Below are 27,229 nucleotides of genomic sequence, written 5' to 3'. Positions count from 1 at the left end.
GATGCTGTCTTAACAAACTCCCCGATATTTCATCAAACTGTCAAAATGTCATCATTTAAAGCACTGTTTCAATTCTATTCCAGAATTAATGTTAATATTTCACTTCACTTGGAACAGAATCAGAAAACACAAGTGAGGCTTTAAAGGTTATTACAAAATACTTCATAAAATATTATAGAAACAGAACAAGTGCATAACGACGGCAAACTGTAGTTTGAGTCCATACACTTAGGTATTTTTATTTTTCTAGTCTAATTGTCTAGCTACTAATTTGAAAAAACCGTATAAACTCGTTGTTTTAGTACTAATTTGAAATGTGAGACTCCTCTTGACAATGGTAACTCTGGAAGTGAGGAATTATGACCCAGACCACAGGCTGACAGCATTTTGTGACAAGAATTATTGTCTGAATAGCTTTGCAAAATGTTAGCTGCCTTGTGGAATGACACTGCACATGATCATGAATTATGATCATGATTATCATAACATTCTGATCATGAATTGTTACGGAAATTTCCCTATTTCACCAGCAGTGAAAGCAAACCAGCAACATTCCCTTCTCCATGCAGACCTTTCATTGTGAGGAAGCAATTAAAGATTTCACTCATAACCACACTTATTACAATAAACAGTTCCTCATCTTTCTCATATCTGTTCTAAGTCATCAGGGAGGAATTATGTTTGATGACACTTACAGACTCAAACTTCTATAGGCACAGTTACACCCAAGAAACTCATAAATCTTCATATGCAAATGAACCTATGAAACTGCTCATGACCGTGGGGCTATGTGCTTAACCCACTTTCATCAGAAAGAAATCACAGCTCCTCACTCCATAGGTGCTATATTAACTGACAGGAATTCAGGCAGTGGCCTCCAGGTGAAGACAATTAAGCTATCCTGCCAGATCTGGAATGTGTTGGGAGCAATTCAGTGATTGGTTATAAAAGAAGGAAGAAAGGAATGTGTCCTGCTTTTCCTTGTTAGGGCTTGCTACTCCCTAGAGATAAGGGAGCTGTTTATTTTCTCCTGAAGGGGTTAAAGAAAAAAAATTATGTTGCATGTGAACCAGGTGATCTGAACAACTTAACCAACCTCCTGTATCATACATATTCAACAACATCCCTTTTCACAGCTTCTTTCTCTTTTTTTAATTGTGTGGATAAAAAACAGGAACAATCTGAGCTACCTTATCATTCGCCTATAAGTTTGTCTGACCATGTTGGAGGCTGAAGGAAATCAGTGCTTTACCACTGGAATAACAAGAAAACAGAAATTTAAAAAGAAATGCATTTATGTTATGCATTCCCAGTGCAGAGATATAGGTCCAGAGTGGTCACAGATTTTCCCATATTTGGCAACACTGCTGCTGCACACTGAAAATTGAAAACAGAACTTCGCAAAGTGGGGGAAAAAATCAGTGGAATTTTAACTACAGCCCTGTGCACTCTGGCACCATGGTAAACCACAAAAAGCACACACAAGTGTGGTCTAATGCATTTTGAACATGTCTTCCTGTGGTCATTTTGATGTTCAAGATCATATGGTGCTGCTATTTCCTTCTCCTCTTTTCCAATTCGTTTCAGTTGTTGCACAGTGGCACTGATGGAAAATCTGTCCCTGCAGCTTGTTCTGATAGATAGAGCCTGTCTTCCCTGAACAGGTTTTATGGCAGGAGCCAGATTCAGAAACCCAGACTGAATCTCAGTACAGTAGATTTGACTCTCAGATATCAAAACTAGCAAAGAAAAAAAAAAAAAAAAAAAGGTAATACTAGGTAGTGTCTGCTTGTAAAGCTGGAAACACCTCCTGCTACAGAATGTGTTTGCTAAAAATTAAGTTCCAGGAGAAGATTTCAGAAGTTCATGGGAGAGGAATTCACTGATTCACTGAGAATTACTAAATACAGAAGTCATGTTTGGTTCAGGATGTTTCTCAGCTACAAATGGCTGGAAGTTCAGGAAAATATTCCTGCCCAGTGTTTCATATGTTTCTTAAGCATACATTCAGGGCTATTATAAGAACCAAGACATTGGTTCTGCTGGACTCTTGGTCTTACCCAACCTGGTCATTCTTATTTTGAAGCCTTACCTACATAAATTCTATGTTCTCAGGTTTTTATTCCTGAAAAATCCTTACTTGAGAGATAAAGTACAAGAGATCATTAAAAATCCCTTATAATATTGAGATTAATCCATAGCTTAATACATTTCTTACATTGATGCCTTTACTTTCGGGTAAGTGAAGTCCCACACATTGGAGTCTCTAAGACAAGGATCTGATCTCAGATGTTTGTGTCTTTCACTGTTACATATTTGCTACACTGTGATAAATAATGTTATAAAAAAAGGACTTCCTTTCGATACCTGAGTATAAAAGAAAAATATGATATCTGTTATTAGTCTCCTTTTGAGGCATGAACTGTGTATGTCTATATTCTGAGCATAGCGATAAATAGCTTTGAAGACAAGACAGCTGCTTCTTGTACAGTACATGAACCATGTGACCATAAAAAGCAGCACATATTTCTCCCTTTTATTTCCTTTCCAACTTCTACTCATCAGAGAAAATTTTTGTTTCTGATTTTGACCAGTCTTGTTGAACTTCTGCATATCTCCTACCTTTGAAGTCCCTTAATATTATCTCTGAGGATTTTCTTTTAGCTTTCCAGCTCGAGCCCTGCAAGACCATTCTCTGACATCCCTTTTGATGTTTTAGTAGGTCACTGACATACAGCTTTTACCTGCCATCAGACTTCAAAGCCTGTAATGTTCGGCAGCCAAGCCTGTCTCGGGGATTTTTCTGTTGGTTGGGAGAAGTTACTGAAATTAGATGGCAAATGCTCCAGCACCACTGGAGTCACATTCCTATGCTGAAGAAGATTGCCAGTGTGGCTTTGTTGATTATATGCTGCTCCATGGCTGCATCTGGCACTGGAGGCTCTCTGTCTGAAGAGGGTAGTCTCCAAAGCTGTTCCACAGAACAGGGTCAGGGTGACAAGGAAGGAACCAGCCCAGGTTTGTGGCCTGCCTTGGGCAAAGTCCTCAGGTTCTAGAAGAACAGAATTTTCATCTCTGTAGGCTTTTACCTGATGGGACTGCTCTTCCAAGGGCAGCTGTCAACAGTGTCTGCCTAGGAAAAGGACTCCACCTGCAGTCATCCTGCCCTGACACAAGGCTAAGTCTCCTCAGAGGCATCCCAAGTGAGACCCCATCTTTGTGAATCATGGGGCAAGCAGAGGAGCTCACTGGGTATCCCCATGTGTTTAATGTATCTACCAAGACAATTTATTCAGGAGAAAGCTGAGGAGGGTCACCTGTCAGAGTGCATTCTGCCATAGCTCAGGCAGTATCAGCAGCCTTTTGGTTCACTAGATTTGCAAACCTAGCAGCTTGTATTTTTGATTCTTGCTGTTATCAAACACAGTACAATGCTGCTAACATGACAATAAATCAGTCATAACTTGGACACAAGCACACAGGGTTATTTATTTGTATTTGATACTACAGATTTCTAGTTATACGTAATTTGGATTTCTCATTAAAACTACAGATTTGTAAATAGTATTTGCTAAAAATAAACTCCTTTTCAATAGCTATCAGTAAATGCAGGCCTTTTACAGCTTTTTTCAGAATAAAATGTTAAAATGCTGTGATTTTCAATGCAGTGAATAGTATTCTATATTTTTATGCCATATACATAATCCAGGGTAACATATCTGTATACATTCTCTCAGCCTATATCTGTAAGTATCACGTTGGATTATTTTACCTAGGCAAGTAGACAGAAATAGATCAGTCCTGTTACTTTAATCCTTCTGTGATCAGTATCATATTTCAAAAGATATGCTGCTTTTTTAGATACAATGTTATTTTATCAGGTGTATATATATATATATATATATATATATACAAACATTAAATAATAATGGTCCTGATTTTGTTCGTATTATTCAGTAGAGAGTTTCTGAAAGAGCAGAAAGCATGGCTTCCACTGCATAAGAAAATATTAAATATTATATAACATGTCTTATAAAACGAGTCCAGAGTCTGTTCTCACATCTGTTATTCAAATATTATATTGCCATAGCATCTGCTGTCTTGCAGCTAATCAGATTCATCACTACTATTTAAAGCAAAAATAGGAAACAAAACAAAACAGACAGACCACTCTCAGTGTTGAACTAGAAATTTTTGGGACAAGTCTGGTGAGAAACTGATGAACTATAGCACTTGGTGTCTCAGCCCATGGCCTACAGGTAATTCTGCATTAGGCACTTACACTCCATGTATAGTGAACAGGAAGATTTAGGAGCCTCATGATTGGACAGCTGAACAACCTGTGCCTGGGCAAAGAGCAGTTAAGGTCAGTAGGAAATCTCCTTCAGGAATTCAGGTGCTGCACTAAGGCTGAGAGCCACTCAGGAACTGCCCCTTGGGACCAGGCATCTACAATTGTTCCATCAGAAACTGCACAGAGTTCACTGCACAGACTTTTTACTGAAGCTTTTGTACAGTAGTTCAGGAATCAGCAAACTCAGTGATATGTCAGAGGCATTTAGTATCTTGTCTTTGAAGAGCCCATGCCCGTATCTTTTCTATATTTCTATTTACTTATCTGAGATCTGTTCACGTGGGCAAGTCTCACGGCAGATGTTTCTTTCCTCTGTTTGTAATTACATCACTTGAGTGAAGATCCAGTGTTTTGAAAGAAAGGAAATACTGATGGGTGGAAAAGGACAGTTGGAGTAGAAAGTCCTGTCCCAGAAGCTCTGTCTGAAACTCATATTCATAATCAAGAAGCATTCATAATTGTCATTGACGGAGGCGACCAGATTTTTGTAGCTGAGAAATACCACCCACAAATTAACACAAATTGTTATGCAGGATTATAAGTAGAGCCCTCTCCTGATGCTAGTCTAAGAACATGCCACAGAATTCTCATGACAATATTGCCACAGGAGACTGATCTGCATTCACTGGCGCAGAAGACACTGGCAATAGCACTCTACTTTCAAAACCTATGAACATCATAATCACTTTAGTAACTCCATTGAACAATATTATACCCTCTAACATCTCTACAAACACCAGTGTTCAATAAAGTGTAATGTCGTTTTAAAGATCTCCCTTAATGCAGGTGGTTAAAACTACTGTATCCCAAAGCAGACTGTAATACTTAATTTGGTAAGAAGATGGTAGAAAGAGCTTGACCGAGATACTCGGGTTACAAAGTCCAGGGTGAAAACTACTGAATGAGCTCCTTGTACAAAAATACTTCCTCAGGTAATGTGACCAGCATAGGAAATTCAGTAAAGCTTGAGATCCAGCCATTATAGCTAGATTATGTTCTCCTAGCCTTGCTAATATAATATTATGTTAAGATGCTGCTTTTGTAGTTAGAAAGAAGAGTAATCACAAAGCTCTACTTTAGCATAGAGCTTCATTATGAGCTTTAGTAAAGCATAAAGTGTATCTTGCTCTGTGGCAATGAGAATAACCTTTATTTCCCAGTCCTTCTGAGTCCCGAAGTACCAAATAGTGCCCATTAGTAATGCACAGGAGAATGCAGTTCATCACCTTTCCCTCACTGTATCCAAGCAGTCTGCTCTACCTGCAGTTCAGATGAACTTGTAACAACACACAGGCACAACAGTTCAATTTCACCGTGATTAGCTCATGTCCTTACCAGCCAATATTGGTCAGCTTTATGCTTTAACTATACTCATTAAACAGTGTTCACTTGTTCACAGCAAGCATACATCATTGTATCTCAAACACATATATTGTCATAAAAACTGAATCTGAAACAGTTTCTTTCTGAACAAACTGCATAACAGCCAAGGTATCAGCAGCGCTGATCTTTCGCTGAATCTCTCTTTTATTTGTTTAGGCTCCAACTTAAAAATATGATCTCTGGCAACAAAACTGCATATGGAAGCCAAGTAGAGTCTGTAAGACTAGCACAGAAAACCCTGAGCCACAAGGAGAAAAACCATTCCAGCTTCCTCTTAATCAGGTTGTGAGGTTACAGCTCCCTACCCCATCACAAACTGGTACACTTGGGTTTGCCACCTTTGAGGCAGGCTGTACTCGCTCTTTTGGCAAAATGATTGGAGTGAACTGCAAGACCTTTAACCATAGAGGTTCTTTTAACCTAGATAATTTTGTCAGGGCTGCATTTGAACAATCATGACACAACATCAGAGGCAGGAGAAGGAAGGAAGAGGCAAAAGCATAGATCTGGAAGTAGAAACCACTTAATCATACGTAGTACATTTGATTGCTACTTGAGGACCTTACGTGCTCTCCCAACCTGAAATAGACTGTTCTCCCTGGCAGAGAACTATTGTTAGAGGAAAAATGGAATGTATGTTAAAAATAGTTCTGAAACTACTGATGATTACAGGGCTTATTTGCTACATTTGAATTGACTTACTGTTGTGTTAATAATTAGTCGAATTGGGGGGAAGGAAAAGTTTCTAGCCACACCTTTTTTTAAAACCTGATTTATCAAATTCTTGAAGTACTAAATACTGTCAAGAACATACAAATGAATTTTTGCTTTGAGGCTGAGAGCAGCAATAGCCAGCACTTGCAGAAGGACTTCGCGTGCTCCAGAGCGGTGAGACAGAAACTCAGCGACAGCAGGAGTCTCTTCAGCACCTCGTTGTCCTGAGGGCTTCCAGAAATTGGGTAACACTGTTTCTGTAGCCTATAATCGACTCCAACCCTTAATTCAAATCGCAAAGCCAACAGAAGCTGCATCACAAGCCCCTTCTCCCGCCAGGCGAGCGCAGCGCGGACAGCTTTGCCCAGCGCCCCTCAGCTGCAGCCCGGCTGCCCAGAGCACAGCAGACCCGGAGCCGCCGGCTGGCAGACCCGGGCCAGGTACCGCCCGCAAGGAGTTCCCAGCCAAACCTCCCGTTTCCTGTAGAAACAGGCTGTTTCTCTGCTAACCCTTCATTGTTGGGCTTTCTCTGCCTTAAATCCTGCTGGTACCGGTAGGGCAGGTGGGGCTAACTGAGCCGGGGTGGTAGCTCCAGGCCTCCCGGCTCCCACAGCAGCAGGTCGCTGTGCCGTAATTACTCTTGGTTAATAGTGTGTTTGGCAAGCTGCGAACGTTCTGCAAGTCGTTCCCTTCACGCAGCCTTTCCTTTCATTCCTCACCACCCACTGTTCTTCTTGGCAATTGCTAGTTAAGGTGGAAGTTTCTTAAGAAACTGCTTGTTAAAAATTTGGAAATGGGGTGCTGTATATGCCACTGGCAATCCTTTTCCCTGCAGGATTAGCAAATGGAGTTGCTCTGTGTCCAGTTGCATTTCTCGCATTGTGCTTCCGGCTTTGCATAAATTTTGAGGAACAGTTTAGGATGTTATGTAGCTCATCCTGAGCAGGGCAAGATGCCATAAAAAAGAGGGAAGACCAGGGAACGAGCTTTAAATTAGGCCAGTTGATATAACTGGAAAGAAAAAGTCAACAGTTTGGGGCAGCAGGTCTGACAACAACTGCTCTGCATTAAGCTGAGAAACAGCTAGATAATTTGAGAGAAAAAAACAGATAATAATTGTGAAAGAGGGGAGAGATTAGTGGAGAAGATGGCTACTAGCAAGGGGAGAGGTGATTGAATGAATATCTCCCATAGAAGGAGACCTCATTCATCACATGAAAAAGCATGGAGGGATTATCTTGGCGGTGAATTACAGTCACCATTAAAAAAAATTTCATTATTTAATACATGGTAAAGCTAGGAATTTCCTTTCCCTTGCTCATCCTTGTGGCCTGCCTTGAAGACTAGTACTGAGAAGAGAGAGATGGCTGATCCCTGTGTGAGTGGCACATCTGCAGAAGATGGGGCGCTCCGGTTCTCTATCAGTTGAGTCTGCAGGTTCATACCAGTCCACAGTGGCTGCTGTAGTTTCACCCACATAGCTCCCCTAAGGGCATCTGCCGCACTGACTGAAATGTAGGGTGTTCTAGGAAGTGTTCTCAGGTAGGTGGGTGGTATTCATTACAACCAAAATGATCTTGTGAGAGAAAAAATAAATTATTTAATAAATCATCAGTAGATGAAATAGGGCCAGGGGAACAGCTTTCCAAGTTTTCGAAGACTTTAAAAAAATAATTTTCAGGTTTGAATTCTAGCTATATATTTTAAGTTCACTTAAAATATAGCAGTAGGTAGATTTTATTTTACTAAAAATGTAACAGAAGCTGAGACTTGAATGATTTTCTGATATACAGAATACGTTCACCTTTTGCAGGAGCCTGTATACAAATTCTTGAAAAGAAATGGTTTATGGAAATATTTCTTGAGAGCAGAATTCTGCTTGTTGGAATGCAAGCAGAAGGCAGAAACTTCTACCAAGTTACCTCTCTAAGTAGTTAGTTAAAAATTATTTCAAGTGATGCTCAGCATGGGGCCAGAGTTGGGTCTTTTGCTGTTGTTACCCTTGCAGATGTGGCAGGTAACTACAGTAGCAAATATCCAGTTCTGTACTGAAGGCTTATTCCTGCAGTAAGCTATCTGCTCATAATTTATGTCCTCCAACTAGTCTAGAATATCTGCACTTCTGCACATAGATAGAATAGAGACAGTATTTTGAAAGTGATTTCTTAACAGAAGTTACTTTCCCAGTTCTAGTTACATTAATGTTGCTATCTAGAAATGTTTCTTCTCTAAACAGTGGTTGGAGGCTGCAATGTAGAGCAGCTTTCATCAGGCAGGTATTTCTTTGGATTTCAAAGAGACTTTTGTGTGAGTAAAGTAAGAAGGAAGAAACAGGGACTTGGAGTTCGGGGTTTTTTTGGTTTGTCTTTTTAAATTGTAACAGAGATATGCTATAGCTTTTATCCCACTGTGTACACGTCCTATCTCAGGAAAAGAAAAAAAAACATGTTAAAAGAAGCATAGAACTGTCTCTTACAGAGTTGGACGTTTCAGTGGCTGCTCTCATGAAAATTCAGCATTTTTAATGAAAACAAACATTTTCGTGTCTCTTCTTGGGGACTACATTGTTGAGACACTGGCCTCTTATTGCCCCGTCTTCATTATTTACCTGATAATTTGCCTAATAGTTCGTTGCCAGTAAACTATGATAGTTGATCAAGTGCAGAAAAAAAATTACTTTAAGCAACTTTTCACCTGCTCAACTTCTGTTACTGCCCTAAAGCCTGCCTGCATTAGTGATGCTGCAGACTACACTCGGCTAAAGAGGGGCATTTGCTCTTTGGACTAGTAAAGAGTGACCAACATACAGCAGCTGTCAGACCCTTAATCCTCTTTCCAGTTTATCTGCTGCAGCAAAAGTTGAAAGCTGTCATATACACCTGGCCTTTTATGCAAGATATATTGAAGGTAGATCTATTATTTCCATTTCTCTTTCATGTAAACTTTTTCAAGGCAATTTATAGTCTGAGAGATGGTTGCAGCTGTTTTGTGCTAGATTTGGTTCAGGGGCAGCGCAGAAGATCTGTATTCAATTTGGCAGCCAAACTGAAAATGGGGAGGGAAAAAAAGCCCTGAACAATGAAAATGCAAAAGGATAATTGTTTGTTGTTTTACTTTGAGGAAAACCCAAAACTTCACTTAACATTCCCATAATGCAGCATGTGGGCTCAAATCCTTTTTTCAAAAGTTGTTTGAAGCTAGGCCTCCCACAATGTAGGACACTTTTATGTTTTAAATCAAAAGTAACTGAGAAAAATATTTCAAAAGCATAAAAACATGTAATCCTAGTATTTCTATTTCTTTGTCACTTTCAATTTGACCTCTAAAACAGATTTTTTTTCCAAATAAACAATTCACCAATAAATTTGCTGAACTCTTGTATGGACCCAGGTTAGCTTATGTGGGAGCTGACACGAGAGAGAGGGGTTGGAGCAGAGTGAAGTGTATATCTACTTCTGTAGAGTATATATGAACTTGGAACAGCTGAGTTTATTTCTCCTAGCATTTTCTAAAATGTGCCTGGGAATTGTGTTATTATGGCAAGATAAACTCACTTATATTTTCAAAAAGAGGATATGTATAGAAGAGAGAATGCTGCATCTGTAGGCTTTTCTTCTGAGCAAAGGTTTGGCTTACCAAAAAGTATCCATTGCTTTGTATTCTATCTATTGATAAGTATAGGTGGAATTTCTTGTTTATCTTTTTTATTGCTATTGAACTTTTATCTAATGGTTTCAATGACTTTTTCCACAATAAGTCTTTCTTTTTCTGATGATGTGATTGTTGATTGTACTATTTAACCCACGTTCCCTACCAACTTCCTTGCTTTCACATTAAATTAGTTTACAATTGTTTACTCTGGCCTGATTTTGACACTTGAGTATCGATTACCTGACTGATCAAAATCCTTTTGAAGGTTAGAGTATTGTTTTCTTTTTTACTTTTTTTCCCCATGCTTTGAAGTCTTGAAGAATTTATAACACTTACTTATAACACTGGATTTCTAAATATACATCACATTTTATTTAGAATTTTTCAAGGTGAAGAAAAGTTATTGAGCAGTGATTAATATTGACACTAGAGTTAAGAAATGTCACGAGTTGTTTTAGATTAGTTGTTTAGTTTCAGGCTTTATGAATTCCAAAAGAAATTTAATAAAATTCTTCTAGTAGACTAAATAATGGCAAATATGGAGAGGAAGGATGAACTAAAGAGAAGGTTGGTGCTCTAACACAAAATCCTGCTTGGGAGTGGCTGGGGAAGGAGGCTGGAGCAAAGATGGGGAAATTGAAGATGTAAAGGCTGAAACTGCTGGAGGAACTGGGCTAGGACTTAGACGCTGAGGGCTTTGGTACATTATTGAAAGGAAATCCCATTCCAGAGCTTGGGCACTGGATCTAAGATTGCTGAATTTTAATGGCCTTTTAATAGCAAGAAATAAAGTGTGGATTTGTAGTCCTGCCTCTAGAAGATGGAAAAACTACTGCTGCCATCAGTCACTGTGAGATGATGTAACAGAAGTCTGTACTCAGGTCTAAAGGTCGTAGTGTTGCTGGGAACTGAGTTTCTGTATGATGATGCAAATTTCTGATTTTCCAACTTCTCTTTCCTTTTAGCCAGAAAAAGTGCATATATCTGCACATGCAATTAAATTCAGAAGCCTAATTATGCCAAAATTTGGGCTATCTGGGTAGCTAAATCCACTCTCATGCTGGGGATATTAGTCTGATGTCATATATTAATTTTGCTACTGTTTTCATCTTCATTAAGTAGCCAACAGAGCTCATCCAGGAATAAAAGTGGGCTGAGTAGAGTAGAAAGCGTGTGTGTGTGCACGCACACGTTATTCACTCATAACAATGTTGGAAGCTGTACAATTAATGATAAACTGGATCCAGGAATACAAAAGCATGGGAGGTTGAGCATGAGAAATTTATTCCGTGCTTTGCCACGGTGTTTGTGTTTCTTGTTGGCCAAATCACTTAAAAGCAAAGCCTGTTTGCTAAATACCACGCAGCCTGAATTGGGATTTCTCCTCCCTTTTGAAGCTTGTGTGCACACCAGTTGCTGCTGTGCGGCTCCTTTCCCCGCGCTCAGCCGCGGCTGTCTCCGGGTGCCGCACCTGCCGCGCCCCGTTCCCGTTCCCAGCCCCGTTCCAGGCCCCGCTCCCGGTTCCCGGCCCCGCTCCCGGTTCCCGCTCCCCGTTCCCGTCCCCGTTCCCGGCCCCGCTCCGGTTCCCGCTCCCACCGGCGCCCGCGCACCGGGACCGGCGGGGGGGGGCGTGACCCGCAGGAGCCCCGCCCCGCCCCGGAGCCCCCGGCCAATGGCGGAGCGCGGGCGGGGCCGGGGGCGGGGCCGGGGGCGGCGGCGACCCCGGGGGCGGCGGCGGCGGCGCGCGGGGCTCGGTGAGGGGAGGGCGCTCCATGGGTAGCGGGGCGGCCGAGCGAGGGGCCCGCGGCGGCCCGGCTGCTGTCTGCGCTCGGCCGCCGCTCTCCGGTAAGCGCCGGCCGCGGGCCACGGGAATGCCGCGGCGGGAGGAGGGGGGGCGTCGCCTGTCGCCGCCGGGAGGAGCCGTGGGCGAGCGTGGGGCAGGGCGCCGATGAGCCGCCGGGGGAACGGGGGCGGCTGAAGGGGCCCGGCGTCCCCCTCCCGGTGCGAGTGTGGCCCCGCCGCCCCGCCCGGCGGTTCCCCGGAGCGGTGCCGGTGTTTCTCCGCGCGCTCCCCTCCGTCCGCCCTGCCCCGCACCGCCGGCAGCCCCTGCCCGGTACCTGCGCGGGGGCGCTGCCGGGAGTGCCCGCCGCGGGGCCGTGCGCGCCGGGCCGCGGGGCGCCGGGAATGCGCGGCGGGGGCAGGGCGGAGCGCCGACCCCTGCCCGGGGCACCGGGAGGGGCCCTGCCCTCCGCCCGCCGGCGACGTGGCCCCTTTTTCCCTTTCTTTTTTTTTTTTTTTTTTCCCCCTCCCTACCGGGGAGATTGTGCTGGGAGAGCAAATTTTTGAAATATCTGGCGCTTTAGTTTTTTTTATCTTTTTTCCGTTGGGACGGGCAATGGCTCGCTGTGAGCCAAAGGAGTCTGGAGGCGTTTATAGCAAAGCTAGTGGATGCTTTTCGTTTTCAAAGCCAGAGTCTCCTGAAGAAATATGAAACACTTCTCAGTAATGAAAGGCATGTGTTCTGGGAGGGAAACGTTCCCCATCTGTCTTGTAACACAGGAGGAACACACGTAAGGGCTAATATTTACGAGGAAAAGGTGCCTCTTGTGCTAAGCTGCTCAGTTTTGATTTTCGTGAGTTTTTCCCGCTTAGAAACACTTGTCATCTCTTTCATAATTTTCGAAATGGTGGCATTATTTTATTACTATTATTATTATTTTTTTTTTTTTTTTTTTGTACAAAAAGGCAGCATTTCTAAAATGGCACAGCTTTAAAAGCATGGACTTGCCACGGGAACAGGTCTAACACATCGTGCTACTTTAAAAGTTGACTCTGAAGCTGGCCAGACTTAAAAGAGGCATGTCTTTTAAATAATATGAAAATCTTTCTCGATATAAAGAGATATCATGCTTGTTAAGAGGAGAGAAGGTTATGTGTCTTGTTTTGCCTTAATTGCAAGATAGAATTGCAAAGCAGCTTTGTAGCCATGAGAATTATATGTGGGAACAGAAGAAACTTGCTTAAACACTACGTTTAATGTAAACCTCACTTCAATCTACTTGAGGTGTTTCGAATTGCTTAATTATCTGCATTATTTGTATAGTGTCATGAATGCTCTTATGTGTACTGACTTTAAGCAGTAAACAGAAATTAGAGCAGTTAATTTGTGTTAAATTCTGAAGTTTTCTTTCCTCTCCCCCAGCACACACTCCCTGGAAGGCCTGCACATTAATTACAAAAACAACTGCCTTGACCACCCTTCCTCTGATATTTTTAAACTGCAAACAGAATTAAAGCAGAAATAATGGAAAAATAATTGAAGTGCATTAGAGTAATGCCTATTGAAATTCATAGTGGGAGCGTTCAAAGTGGTAAAGGTGCTACTTCTTCAGTTGGTCTAAACAAATACAGATGTACACAGGAGAAGCCATTTCAACCTGTATTTTTTTACTTCATAAGTTTTATTTTTAGGTAGAGTAATTGAACTTGAAGGTTTGCTGCAGATGTGTCTGCAAGCTACATTAGCTTTTTATCTGTTGTGTTCTAATTTGGGTTTTGGTTTTTTTTCCCCGTGGTGTTTATGCTGTGGTGTAAACACTGAGAATTTCTCGTAGTGTTGAGAGAACAACAGCAGGCATTGGGGGAGCTGCTGGAAGCGTACCTGACTCTGCCACCTGCAGTTTGCTTTGAAATGAATCGCTTAACCTGACACGGCAAATTTTTCAGTAGCTTTCTGGTTTGTTTGTGTTTTTCCTAAAGGAAAGGAATGCAGGTAGTTTCCTAGTTTATACTCGCCTGAATTTGTGCATTTTTATGGTGGAACTTGCAGAGCAGAGCAACACCATTCAAGATAACTGCTCTGAGACTTGCAGATAAACTTTGATACTGAAATATTTTTTCTTTCTCTTAATTTTTCCTTTGATTGCCTTTCATATTGATAGATAACAGGCTGAAAAGCCCACATAAATTCTTTGAGCATGTTTTCCTTTCTGAGACAAACTGTGATAGGCTGTGATTTCTTGCTTGGTGCACTGCACAAAGAAAATTCATCCTATCAGATCAAGGCTGTGTGTGTATTATCTTAAGAGACAGGATGCTGAATACAGCTCAGTGGTTCATGCAAGAGGGGATGTTGATCATTGTCTGTATCATGTCAAATGCCTACGATTGTATTCAGTTGAAGTAACATTTCATGGTAAAGAATAGGTCTTGGTAAATGTAGAGAATACAATTTCTGAATATTCACGGCAGAAAATTTTCTCACAAAATAAGCATGCATCATGATTAGCTTTTGAAATAATTTTGGCATGCCATTGATTTTCTTTTTTAATACAACAATCTCTCTGCTGTACACATTTAAATAACTTCAAATAGCCAAAGCCTTTATAGTACTCAGTTTAGCATTTTTGTGTAGAGCAGTATCATCTTGAAAGAAGTTTTGGATCTGGTCGGTACAAAAGTATTGCTCCATGTACATTTTTATATTAAACAGCATTTTCCCTTCTCTTCCACCTCCTTCTCCCTCCCTAATTTTTTAAGGGTTTCCCCTTTGGCCTGTCCGATGGACATGGAGTGGCAGTGAGTGTTGACGGCGGGAGCTCCACAGGCACAGCGGCTGCTGGGATGTTGCGGCAGAACGGCGGAAGTAACAAGCGTGGTTTGGGATTAGCCCGACTGTCTACCTCCAACTTCTTCACCATCTCGAGTTCAGGGAACTGGGGAATGGGGCGCAGCATCAAGAGCAGCTCTCTGAGCAGCATCAGCTCCAACTCTGACTGCTATGATAATCCTGTTGTGGATCCAGAATATATCATGCAACTGGTGAATGATGTTAGAAAATTTGCAGATGTGCTACTCTATTTGAAGGAAGCCTTTCTTTCAGAAGGTGTGTCAGTTGTTCTTAATTTTTTAGATTTTCTGAAACTCTTAACAACTCTTATTTATATGTTTTAATTAGTGTTTGCTGTGGTTGTTTACTGCTGCTCTTTACCTTCACCATTTTCCTCTCTTCCTCTTCCCTCCCCACCCCCAGCACGATGATTACGGGAAGTGATGGGTTTTAGTTTGGGTTCTGCATTTCCTCACCAGAGCACTGCAATCTATTTCACAATCACAACAAGGGAAAATAAGCTCTTAGCAGGCTGTCTAGGCTGATGCTTGAATTTGTGAGACCATTGACTGATTAGTTTTTTAACCACTTGAATGTTTTCTGTAATTCCAAACAATTCTAAAAATATTTTGTTTATGTTTCAGTTTTCTAGGCTGATTTGGTTTTTTAAAGTCTTCCACTACAGTAGTTTGAGTTTTAAGATAGAATATAACTTCACTGTCTTCCTTTGCAAGAGAAGTATTTACCATCTTCTACCAGCAGGTGGAAACTACAAATTTTCTTGCTTGCGAGAGGTGTGCATTATTGTGTCCCTGTTCCTTTCGGGGAAATACCATTAGTTCAGTTTTGGTCATCAGCGGGAAAGCTTTTATCTAAATTTTGTGACATTAATAACTGAAGTGACAGCCAGAGCAGTTTTGTGTAAATGTCCTGAGTGATGAACATTTGCAGTCATCTCTGTGTTCAAGTGAGTGTGCACATGGCTGAAATACTGCTGCTAAAATGTGGATAAACAATTCTTAAAAGAGCAATAATTTGGCACTAGTGATCACCTTGTGTCCTCATAGTTTTTGCTGAGCACACAGGATGAGCAGAGTTATTTGTGAGGTTGGGTGTCTGGTGCCTACTGAGAGTGAAATAGGCATCCTGTAGGAAAGGACTATCAAAACACTGAAGTGTTCCCGTTGCCATGCAGCAGTAGTTAATTACTTGTCAGTTTAAAGATTTGAGCTCAAAAGATCCAAAAAACTAACAGGGAAAACAGGAGTTGTTGTCTTATTTTATAATATGGTATAGAATTAATTTGTGAGTGTTGTCCATTTAAAGGATTTATAAAGGAGAGATGTTTCTCTTCCATAAGCTGGATGTGTTCTTTTTGACCTTTGTCCCCATAATATAGTGAGGTCAGTAACGCTGGCCTTGCTTACTGCTAGAGACAACCTCCTGGAGCTGCATCGTTTGGTTTGTGTTTTCTAATGTTTGGCAAATGTTCACAGTTGTCTGTCTGAAAACTAACAAAAAGTTACTGAGGTGGTTGAACAGACTTCTTGCACATAACATTCTGGCTTGTTATGCTTGCAGCTTACCACCCTCCTGAAATTACTTGCATTAGTTATTTGAAGAGGGAATCAATTGCAGGGATAGGAAATTATTTTTTCTTCCTTTTTGGAAGGGTTGCATCAGTGAGTGTTTATATTTGCTTGGTAAGCATACCTAGAGACTGCTGTAGGTCTTTCAGCTTCTAACTAGTGTTTCCTCAGCTTCTGCATCAACTATTAGTTGTTGTGTTGCTTCTCTGTCAAATTTGTCTGAACTCTGGATGCACAGTAACTTCAGCTTGGCCGTGTTGGCTCCCAGTTGTCCCTGTTCTGCTGCTGGGGTCCTGTGGTGGTTGTCAGCTGATTGCCAGGGGTGTGTCCCTTCAGTGTCACACTGACTGATGCTTGTATTCCCTGTCTGTGGTACCTGGGCTATCATGGATGGAAGAGCCCAGAAGTTACTCACCTGTGATTCACTTAACATTCCTCTGATGTAGTGATCTAATCCTGGATGACAAATCTAAGAGATTTTGGGTTATAACATGTGTTTGTGTCTAAACTGGAACATAAGTGCCTTAGAATTACAGACTTAAAATGTGTTTTGTTATGGTGCCAGTGCAAGTCAATTTGTCACATGAGGAATAAGGTGAAAACTCTTGAGGGGAGTATTAGGTAAACAAAATGTTCCACAGGTTTCAAGGCTACTTCTCTTTGCATTCCTTTGCTAGTATGATTTAATTTCATACAGAAGACTCATTGTCATAATGCTGGATAAATTTTTGATACTCTTCAACAAAGGGAAACCTAAACCAATAAGCAACCAACCAAAACACCCCAAACCAGCAAAAAAAAAACACTCTGAGTGTAACTGTAGAGTTTAAAAGTTTGACAGCTGTTTGGACCTGAGGGAGCTGCAGTTGTCTCTTGTGTTGAGTGAAATACCATGTGTTCCATACCCTTCCATTCCTGCTGTACTTTAGGCCTTGAACTCTTGGATGTAGCATTCTGTTATTAGTGATTCAATCTGAGGTGTAAGATGAAGATTCTTTACCACTGTCTTCCCTGAAGGAGAGCTCTGGGCATTTTTTGAACCTAGGTCAGTGAATCCAGTGCAGTTTCACAAGTTTTGTATTTAATTCTACTTGATGACAGACTGAAACACTCATGCAGTTAATGCATCAGTCTCTTGGGCCAGTCTTCAGCTAAATCTCCAGATGAGCAAGATTGTCATGTGGCTACAACTAGTAAGGACAATTGTTGTAATTTTGGTTTTGTGCTTGAACTGAAAGGTTGCCTTTGGTTGTAGCATTTGTACTTTATGAAGTTAGAAATAATTTAAAATTATTGAGCAGCCTTATAATAAGGTGATCTTCTTTCTTTTCTGTTAAGAAGATAAAGAAAATTCCCTAGCAATCCTTGCCTGGAAGGTCAGTGGATGTTGAATTAATACCTAGAAGACTCAGATAATTTCCTATAATATGTACTGTTCATTTGACAGTTCAGTTTTATGGATGGCGTTGTTTTCCTGATGTGCCCCCGGTTTGCTTCTTTTCATTTTAATGAACATCCCAAGTACAAACATTTAAGTTATAATGACTTGAAAGCTGGTGAGTTTTCTTTGTGTTTTGAGTTCCAACAGTGACATTTCAGCTATCAGCTGAGAGTGTGAGAACCTTATTGTTGCCTTCAACTTACACCCCTCTTTGGATAGGTAGGACACACAGGGAAGTGCAGTCTAAAGGCTGGAGCCAGTCTCTGGTTTTCAGAGTAGTGGCACTCAAGATTGTAAGTAACTTCCCATGGTAAAAGCAGTCTCAGGAACTGAGAAGTTGTTTATTTCCCATGGGCATCTGCTGAGGGCTTAAAAACCTGACCACATTATTGAAAATATTAAAGATTTTTAAATTCGTGAGGTGTATTTAAGGTAAATCCTGTAACTCGAAGAGGTTAGTTCCTGTCCCAAACTTATGGGACCTAACTCTCACAAATTTGTATTAGAAGTTCCACCAGTTCAAAAAAAACATTGCTTACTGTATTGAAATGCAAAGTTGAGAATCTATTTAATAGGTATTTATGTATGAGGTTGGTGATTACAGCGCAGGCTTTTACTGCATATAACAAATCTTACTGTTGCTTTAAGTAAATGTTGTTACTGTGTGGTCTTTGCACAGATGAGATTAATTTTCTCAGGTTTAAAAAGACCACTCAAAAGAATATTTAGGACACAGTAAAATATCTTGTAATTATGAACTGAAATTAAGTATTTCATCTTTAAACAGTGCATAGCAGCTTTTGCTTGGATTGCATTAGAGAAGGGGAAAGCATTCCTCTACTCTGAAGGTACTTAGCTACTAGTTTTGTGACATCTGCAATTTTTTTTTTTTTTTTTTAGGAATGTGATCTAGACTCTCAGGTCTGCCCTTGAGACTGTGGGAAATACTGTGTTTCATTATGAGTAGCTCTAAGGGGAAAAATTGCATGTGGTTTAAAAGTGCAGGAGTAATTACATTTTAATATGTAGGCTTCTTGACTGTACTTTAGAATATATTTTGGAATTTTTCCTTACTTTATCACAAACTTTGAAGTAATCTTCAAAGTGTGATATTGTGTACTTCATGTGGGTAAATTCTGCATCCCTTTAATGAGCAAAAACTTTTTCTTCATTTTCATCCTATCTTCAACGAATGTAAATTATAGTTCATTCTAAAATGTTAGTATATTCTTTTTTCCCAGGTATCTTAGAACCAGAGTAACAAGATAAAACTATTATCTTTCATCACAGATTTCTCTGAGGATCAGAATGTGTCTGGTATTTTAGAGTTTGATAGATTTTTATTTTTTTTTTTAATTTGGGGTGTGTTTTTTTGGTTTTGTTGAGGGGGGGTTGTCTTTGGTGTCTGTGGGTTTTTTTTGTTTTTGTTTTTAACTGAAGCAGAGGCAGAAGTACTGCTGAAGCTGGATGGCCTGGTCAGGAATGTTTGCATTCACCTTAGAGCAGCAGCAGTACTTTCAAAAGCATCAGGAATGCTACCTAACTTGAAACCTATCAGGTTGTTATTTTTGAAGGATAAGATATTCACCCCAGTGAGACAGTTCTAAAGGTGTCTCAAGGTAAATAGCTTCCTCAAAATGAGGAACTTGTCGTATCTAGTGACCTCAAAACCTTCTTTTAGCACCACGGAGATTGGTGTTACTCATGTGCTGCACTAAAAGCTCGAGGCCATTTACTGAATACAGTCCCTGAGGCTCAAAGGTGAATGATTTCTCTTCAGCTCTGTCTGGCTTGATAATGTATATTGTCCTATTTTTAGTATGATTAAGGCACTGAACTATTTTTAGCATTTCATTTTTTATTTCCTTATTTTTTTATAGTCTAAAATACTAATGTCCTCTTTTCTGGGACAGTGTTCTTGAAAGTCAGTTTGTCCTGTTTTGCTAGGGAAAATCTGAAGTTCATTAGTTATTGCAGTGAAGACTACAGATTGAATTTATGATAATTTTTAATACTGGGTGTAATTTTGCTGTTTGTTCTTTATTCCAATTTTGATGTTACTCAATGAAAGGTGCTGTCTTTGATACACCTTAAACTGGATGTTTTTACCTGTCTAATGGCACCTCATACTATGAATGCTTGGTAGGTGGGCAAACTGGATCTACTAGAGTCTTTTCTTTGCAACAGTTTCTGGAAGCAACATTTGGGGGTGTTTTTTATATTTAAGGGCAATTGGACTGATCTCTTTGAACTTTTTGTGGAAGATCGTGCTGGTTTTCTGCTGAGTGGTATCTTGTGTGATAAAAAAACTTATGAGAGAAGGGAAAGTAAAATGCTGTCAGGGCAGCTAACTTTTGGGAACTGTGAAAACAGTGATTATCAAATGTGTAAACAACCTGCTTGTGAATTATTAAATGACCTTTGAGAATTGCTAGGAAAAAAGCAGAGGAATCCATGTAATGACAAACATTGTTTGTCTTATTCCATGTTGCACAAAAAAAAGAAGGAAAATAAACTGCCTAGTAACTAATAAATAATATTACAGAATTAAAAATGCTTGAGGATGTTGACAGATAGTCTAAAGTGGAATTTTAAGGTTTATCACTTCCAGAATCTGTCCAAGTGTAATATGCTTACAGTATCTGAAGAAAAATTCTGTAATTTATTATTAAAATATAAGGTTTTTGTTCTTTGTAGCTCTATTCAAACTTGATCCACAAGGAACTAACTGCATGTTTAAAAGGCATTAGTCTGTAATAGCATTGTTCATCCTCTTGCTGAACCAAATTAGATGTTAAAAGGTGAATTCTGACAACTTGTGTTTGCTGCTCTGGGTGTTATTGTTCCCATGGCAGAGTTAGCAGAAGTGTCCATTTGATCCTCAGTGGCAGACTGGCCAGGACTAAACCAGGCTGGGGCAGCTGCAAGGAGTAACTTCTGATGTGCTCCTGCTGAAATTGCCTTTATTTTGCCTTCTCCATCAGCAGCTTAATTGTTGATAGAGTTCTGTAACTATTTTAAATCCTCAAGATGCATCTAAACCTGCTGTTTTCTTATGATAAAGCTTGTTATGTTTGGGGCTTTGTTTTAAACATACTGATAGTCCTACTTCCACAGAAGTTTACAAAGAAACTTCCACATGAGCTGCTGTGATCTCACTGTTTCTTCCTGACACTGGTGGTAGTTCTCTGGTGACTGCATAACAAGCTGAGTTCTGGGGGCAGATGTACCTGAAAACTAGTCCTAGGAAGAAAGGAACTAGTTTTTAGCCAGATCAGTTCCGTGAGCTGGCTGTAAGGTTGTGCTGAGTACCAGCAAAGAGGGAGAAGGTGGCTGGCAAGGGAACAAGTGGCCAGAGGTTAAAATGGAACAGGACTGTGAGGTTCTGGGCAGAGTTGGTGTGGCCTTCATGTCTGGCATCACAGCACACACTGCTAACACCGGTGTCAATTCCTTTGTCTCCTTAATTGAATGCTAAATTTGACAGGGGTATATGAAAGGTGTGGTAGTGGAGGGGAGGACAGCAACCACAGAATGCCCTTTGTACATGGCAAATTACCCAATCACCTTAGTACTGAGTTTTTGGCCCACTTGAATTTGACAGTCATCTTCTAAACTTGATTTTCTGAAACCTGCTTCTTACATGCAAAGTCATATCTGCTTCCAGTCTTTCTGACCTGGACATTCCTTAGTACACCGTTTCACATATCTCCACATAGTAGTCACTGCTGTATAGAGGTTCTGTCAATCTGAACTGAAATTATTCTTTCACAAATCTAAAATAGTCTTTCAAGCTAAAAGATGTAAAGGATATAAACAAGGATAAAAACAAAGTAAATAATTCCTTAATTTTTTTTAACAAATAAATTATTGCTAAGAACTGAAAGGCAAATAATAGTGAGCTTTTTTAAGAGCTTCTCATGGGTTTTTTAATGGCAAAACTCAGAGGAAAAAAAAAAAATAGACATACTGCTTCTCTTAGTGTAGCTGTAGGACCACAGCAAGCCAGAGACCTCCTGGTCAGTTTCCCATGCTTCCTTTACTTTTACAGTGTTCTTTTCTGGTCCCTCTCAGACCGAAAGCACTGAGATCCCTGCCTCTGAGTCATGTTCAGTTCCTGTCCAGTTTCCTCAGACCAGAAGTTACACAAAGAATAGGTGATGTACAGCCTGGATGAAGGCAAACCCACAGCAGTGCAAAAAAGGTATTTTACAGTCAGTTTATGGGAGGCAGGCATACCTATGAGCCATAGGTTTTCCCCAGGAATGTTGCACTTAATCTGGGAGAGTGAATTTCCCACCTTTCTCTTCATTTCACTCCAGGTCATCCCACAGTCTGTTTAGCCCAAGCCTCCTGTTTCCTGAGTCTCCTGTCTGCAGGCTTTTGTCAGGGAGTCTTGGTCTTTCAGATGCTGTGACCAAAGCCAGAGGAGCTGGGTACTTTGTTTTGCAAGTTTGCAATGATAGTGCACTGCTTAATTCATCCATGACTGCAGTCATGGAACAATTCTTCTGTTTCCACTGTTCTGAAAGAGAGGAAAAAACCAACGTCCTCTTGAAGCTGAGTTCAAGCAAATCTGTGTTCTTTGTAGTCAAAGTGTAAGCTGCCTGTTAAATGCTGGTTGCTAATGTTGGATAGTAAATGCTGTTTCTTCAGTTCCAGGGAAGATTGAAGTTAAATAATAACTTAGTGGACCAGGAGATAAGTTTGTGGCTGATAGTACTACCCCTCCCCCAGTTGCATACTCTACATTCCTTCAGAACAAATGTTCACTTGTTGCTATAGTGTCTAAGATCAGCAGTCAGGAGGGGGGTGTCTTGAAGGCTTGTGAGTGTTTAAAATGTAAAATCAACCCTTATGTGCAGTCAGATATTTTTGTTGACTTAAATAATTAGCATATCTTTCTTTAGGAAAGCTCCGAGGTATTTATAAGAGAGCACGGGCATTTTTCATTTTTATGTTGCTTTTGAAGCGGAAAAAAAGAGTAATACAAGGAAAAACTTCATTATTCTTCCTTTTCACATTTCTGATGTACAAAAGGAGCTCAAAACACTTTGAGCCTGGAGTGTTAATTAGAATTAGCTTCCCATCACAACAACTAGACTAATGGAACTGAAATTACAAGATCAGCAAGATGAAAGGTCACTAGTGGGGAAAGCATATTGAAATAGATTAAAAGCTGCATACATACTTCAATATTTCAATATTACTTCCTAGGGAGGAAGAGGATGAATAGTCGTATTTTCATTTTGGAAAGTAAAGCTAGACTTTCAACAACAAAAATTCTTCAAATATAGTGTGCAGCTTAAAGAACCATAACACCTGAACCAAAAACCGACTTGTATCTCTCAAAGAACCCTGTCGTAATGTCTGAAAGATAAGATTTGACCCGTATCCAGTCTAAGTCTTGTGTTCTAAACAGCAATTCCCATGTACATGTCAGAGCTCTTGTGTTTAAAAACAAAACAAAAAATGCTCTCCATAAATGAGCTTCCCACTCTTGATGAAATATATTATAGCAGATCCACAAAAATGTTCAATTTTTCTCCTTTTGCTCGTGCATCAGTTTATCCAAGTTGCAACATAAAAACATCAATACAAATAATTTTTGTATGCCTGACAGCATAGATGTAACAGTTGTAATTGTCATCTTTACGATCTTGTCTTCACTAAGGCTTCATAGACTAAGCCATTTCTTCCCACCAGTTTTGTTGGAAGTGTTTGTTCTTCCTATTTATGTAGCTAGTCACAGAACTGAAGCTGACTTGCTTCTTAATTCTGAGCAAATGTTCGTCTAATCTGACAGTTTTAGTGATTTGATTGTTAGACATAATGTCTTGGTAATGGATTAGAGTTAAAAAAGCATGGCAGGGTGGGAGATTTGATGCAGAGCTTGGACCTTGATTTTCATATGTAGCTGTTTCCCTTTTCTCAGGAAAATAGGGACTTTATGGGGACTTATTCCTTTGTCTGCCTAAAATGCCCCTTTTTATGGAAGACGGAGGTGACTCATGTAAGGCTGTAGAAAATGTGAGTTAAACTTTCATCTTAATGACATTTGTTACGGAACAGTGTAAGTGCAAAACCTAGGACTTGAGGAATTTTCTTTTGTAGAGTCTGTGATTTAGCTGAACAAAGGATTTTTCCTTTTCTCCTTTTTTTCTCCTTTATTGCTTGAATAATTTCTTGGACTTGGACACAGAATGACCGGGGGATTGTGGATCTTGCTACACATACGTGCTAAAGGAAGGGGAGGTTCTTATTTTGGAAGGAATCTGGTGTTCTTCTAACTCTTGTCATATCTCAGTCCTTTCCTGGCTTTAGAAATCTGCGAGATGGGAAAGACCTAGCCAGGAAGTTTCAGCAAGATGCATTAAAAAATGAAAAAATAGTTGGAAATGTGAATTGCAGGATTGTAGATCAGTAAGTTGCAGGGAGTATATTTGTATGGTGGAATTAAAGCACTTTCATGCCCTTTCAAAAAGAGGCTTTGACATCTTTAGGACTTGGCATTGTATTTAGCATTTCCAAGTTCTTCTCTAAGTATTGTATTTAAATTTTCCCAGTTTATGCAGGTGTGATTGTTTTAGGACTCTGTGTTGTGAGGAAAGGCAACATCTCTGTTAATGTTCTACGTTTGGGCTACAGCTATATTCTTAGCTCTACTTTTAAGATCAGATGTCACTGAAATAGCTATGGACATGGTATGCCTGCAGCATTAGCTTAAAGACTGCTCAGTGTTCACAATTTCATCTTGCTCTTTCAGTGCTGATAGTAGTATGAATGGATTCTTTACTAGAATGCTTTTCTGTGAGGTTTTTTGTTTGTTTCTCCTGTGGACTTTTTATTTCTTTCATTGATTGTGTACAGGCTGTGTAAGTTATTTTGTTGTACCGCAGCTGTGGAACTACAAGATCTGTCCAGAAGTTGTCCAGTGCTGACAACAAGTGGGGAAAAAAGTGTTTACTGGAATTACTGGAGGTGCAGAGCAGTGAAGATGGGTGGTCAAAATGGGCTGTGGTCTTAGCTCACAAGTAGATTATCCACTCCTGACAGAAGAGCAGTTGAAGGAGGCAGCTTTTTGAGGGGTAGTTCCATGTGCCTTGTTCTGTGTTGAGTAAGCTGCAGATTGTTTATCTGAAAGCTTAGCAGTGCACATGAATTATGATAGTTGAGTGAAGACAGTTTGTGAAGGGCTTTGAGAAGGCAATTGTGATAAATAGCTTATGCCAGTGCTGGAAAAGGGGGAACTAACAGTAGGCTTCAGACTGCAGAGTGGTCAGATTAAATGATTTCTGCTGTTCATGTTTAGGCCCTTGTGCCAAGGACAGGGAAACAAATTCAGCAAGCAATGGAGAACTCCTTATAGCTGCAGTGGGCTTCGGATGATGACTAGACATGAGATTTTAGAGAAAGTGGCTGAGAACTTGATTTGGAAAGAAAGCAAAAGTTCTGGAGCATATACATTTTTGATCTAGCATTGACTACCTGGAATACCAACTTCAGTAGTACTAGAGAGAAACAGCTGGGTAAACACAGAAAGCAGAGGAATTCTGCAGTGTTTCTCACCTTCGTGTTGCGAGGTATTTATGAAGAAATACTATGGAATATGAAATATGTTAAAAATTCATGGTGAGATACACAGTGAGTTACTGTCGTCTGAAGCGCAAGTGCCAGCGTGACATCAGTTGCTGCCTTAATGATGATGTTACTGTGTTTTCTGTTTATACAAAATCTTCAAAAATGTTTTGGTGTGAATTAACTAGTATCAAAACATTATATTGCAGTCAGGATTGACTGTTCCTGAGTCTAGTAAATGGGAAGATTTTAAAAGTATTTCCTTTGGACCATTTCAATGGCTGTGTCACCTGTGAGTTATGCAGTTAGGGTTTACTCTCTTGGGTGGTTGTTTCAGCAGGACATCAGTGAAGGAACGTCAAATAACCCTTAATCCTTTATGTTCACCAGTTTTCTAGATGCTAGTGTTACTACGTGCTGCTTTAGGGATTTGAATACCACTTTAAATCTAAGTTGATTTTAAGGTGTAGCTTTTTCTTTCAATCAACAAACCAGAAATGGACTGCTATCACATCCTGTAGCAGTCTGTAGTTGTGTTTAAGAGATCCTTTAAATGCGGGAAGTAACAGACCCCTTGTTTTTATTATTATAAAATTATCTTTAATAGTTAAATTAAAATTATTTTAATATTATATTGTAATGCTGGCTTTGTGTGATCTTTTGAAAAATAGGTGGGCAGGCAGCACTAAAATAGCTTCTTCACTCAGTCAGTGGCTCAGGCTAGAAGTGGAAGGAGCCGGCATGTAGAACAAACAGCATTTTAGATTAAAATTAACATGATTTAAAGGTTAAGTATTGTTTGATAATCTCTTGATGTTGGTTACCAAAAGTTAAATTCATTTTATGTAGAATGAATAAACCGTAAGTTTCGTATTACCCTTTCTGTGTGCCAGTTTGATATTATATGATCAACTTAGTGGAGATTCTTTCATTTTGTGGCTTGTTCTTTTTTTCCAGAAAATTAGTGCTGTAAATGTTGAGTGACTATTACTTCATATACTCCCGGAACTTGAGCCAGTGTGCAAGAAACATAGTTGCTTAGAGCATAAGAGTTCTCATTTTATTTTAACAGTATCTTCCATTGGCAGCTGTTCAGTCTAGTGACTGTTTGACTAACTTTTAGTGAAATATTCATGAATAAGAAATAAGTAACTAGTCACTACTAGTGGTATGGTTGCCTTTTCCAATGGATATGATTTTTTGTGAACTGTAACTGATCAGATTGCTAGTGAATTCATACTAAAGAATATAGCCTCATGTCCATTTGACAATTTTCGATTCTAACTTGAAATGTGTTCTGAAACTGTTGAAGCATTATCCTCACCTAACTTTAATCTTAATCTTTGGGAAGATTCAGTGAAATGAAAAGTGATTAAAATGGCCATGTAGCATTTTCACTTTAATTTGTCAGAAACAGGTAAGTAAGGAAACACTAGCAGTTTTCATTACTGGTTTCTGGTCTCTATATTTTGGTTTAATAAAATATTAAAGTATTCTAAAGATTCAACTGCATGTTTAAGCTGCATGAGCACATGTTGGCTGGAATCTCAAGGCTGGTAGAATAAAAAAGTTAAAGGCATGTAGTCTACAGCATATTGAAATGGATTAAAAGTTGCATTGTGGTAGGTTTTTTTCTGAAAGGCTTCCCCACTTTAACAAATGGGGAATTCATCTATGAATTTAAATGTGGGATGAATGTGAAATAGCATCTTTTCTGCTGATGTCAGTTGGCAAACCAACAAAAGGAAAATATGTAGCTGCTTTCAGTGTAAGCAGAATTATAAGATTTTGATTATTCTGATGTATTTTGCATATGCACCTGTTTATTGATTTTTGGAAAATATTGTTTTAAGACATCTTTATTTTATAACTTTAATTTCTGAAAATTAATTTAGTCTGGGTTTGCTCCA

General features: G+C 39.9%; 1 protein-coding gene across 6 annotated transcripts in view; it reads left to right on the top strand.

Moving 5' to 3' along the window:
* Positions 1-14,646: 14,646 nt before the first annotated feature.
* The window catches only part of ARHGAP29 (Rho GTPase activating protein 29), a 46,865-nt gene continuing 34,282 nt past the window's right edge, over positions 14,647-27,229 (top strand). For all 6 annotated transcript variants that reach the window (XM_066325233.1, XM_066325231.1, XM_066325232.1 and 3 more), the window contains exon 1: positions 14,647-14,987. In XM_066325233.1, the coding sequence (XP_066181330.1) occupies positions 14,726-14,987 (262 nt within the window). In that variant the 5' untranslated portion in view covers positions 14,647-14,725. The remainder of the gene's footprint in view (positions 14,988-27,229) is intronic.

This window comes from Sylvia atricapilla, chromosome 9, assembly GCF_009819655.1.
Source record: "Sylvia atricapilla isolate bSylAtr1 chromosome 9, bSylAtr1.pri, whole genome shotgun sequence".
Taxonomy (NCBI): domain Eukaryota; kingdom Metazoa; phylum Chordata; class Aves; order Passeriformes; family Sylviidae; genus Sylvia; species Sylvia atricapilla.
This window is presented reverse-complemented; position numbering and strand designations above follow the sequence as displayed.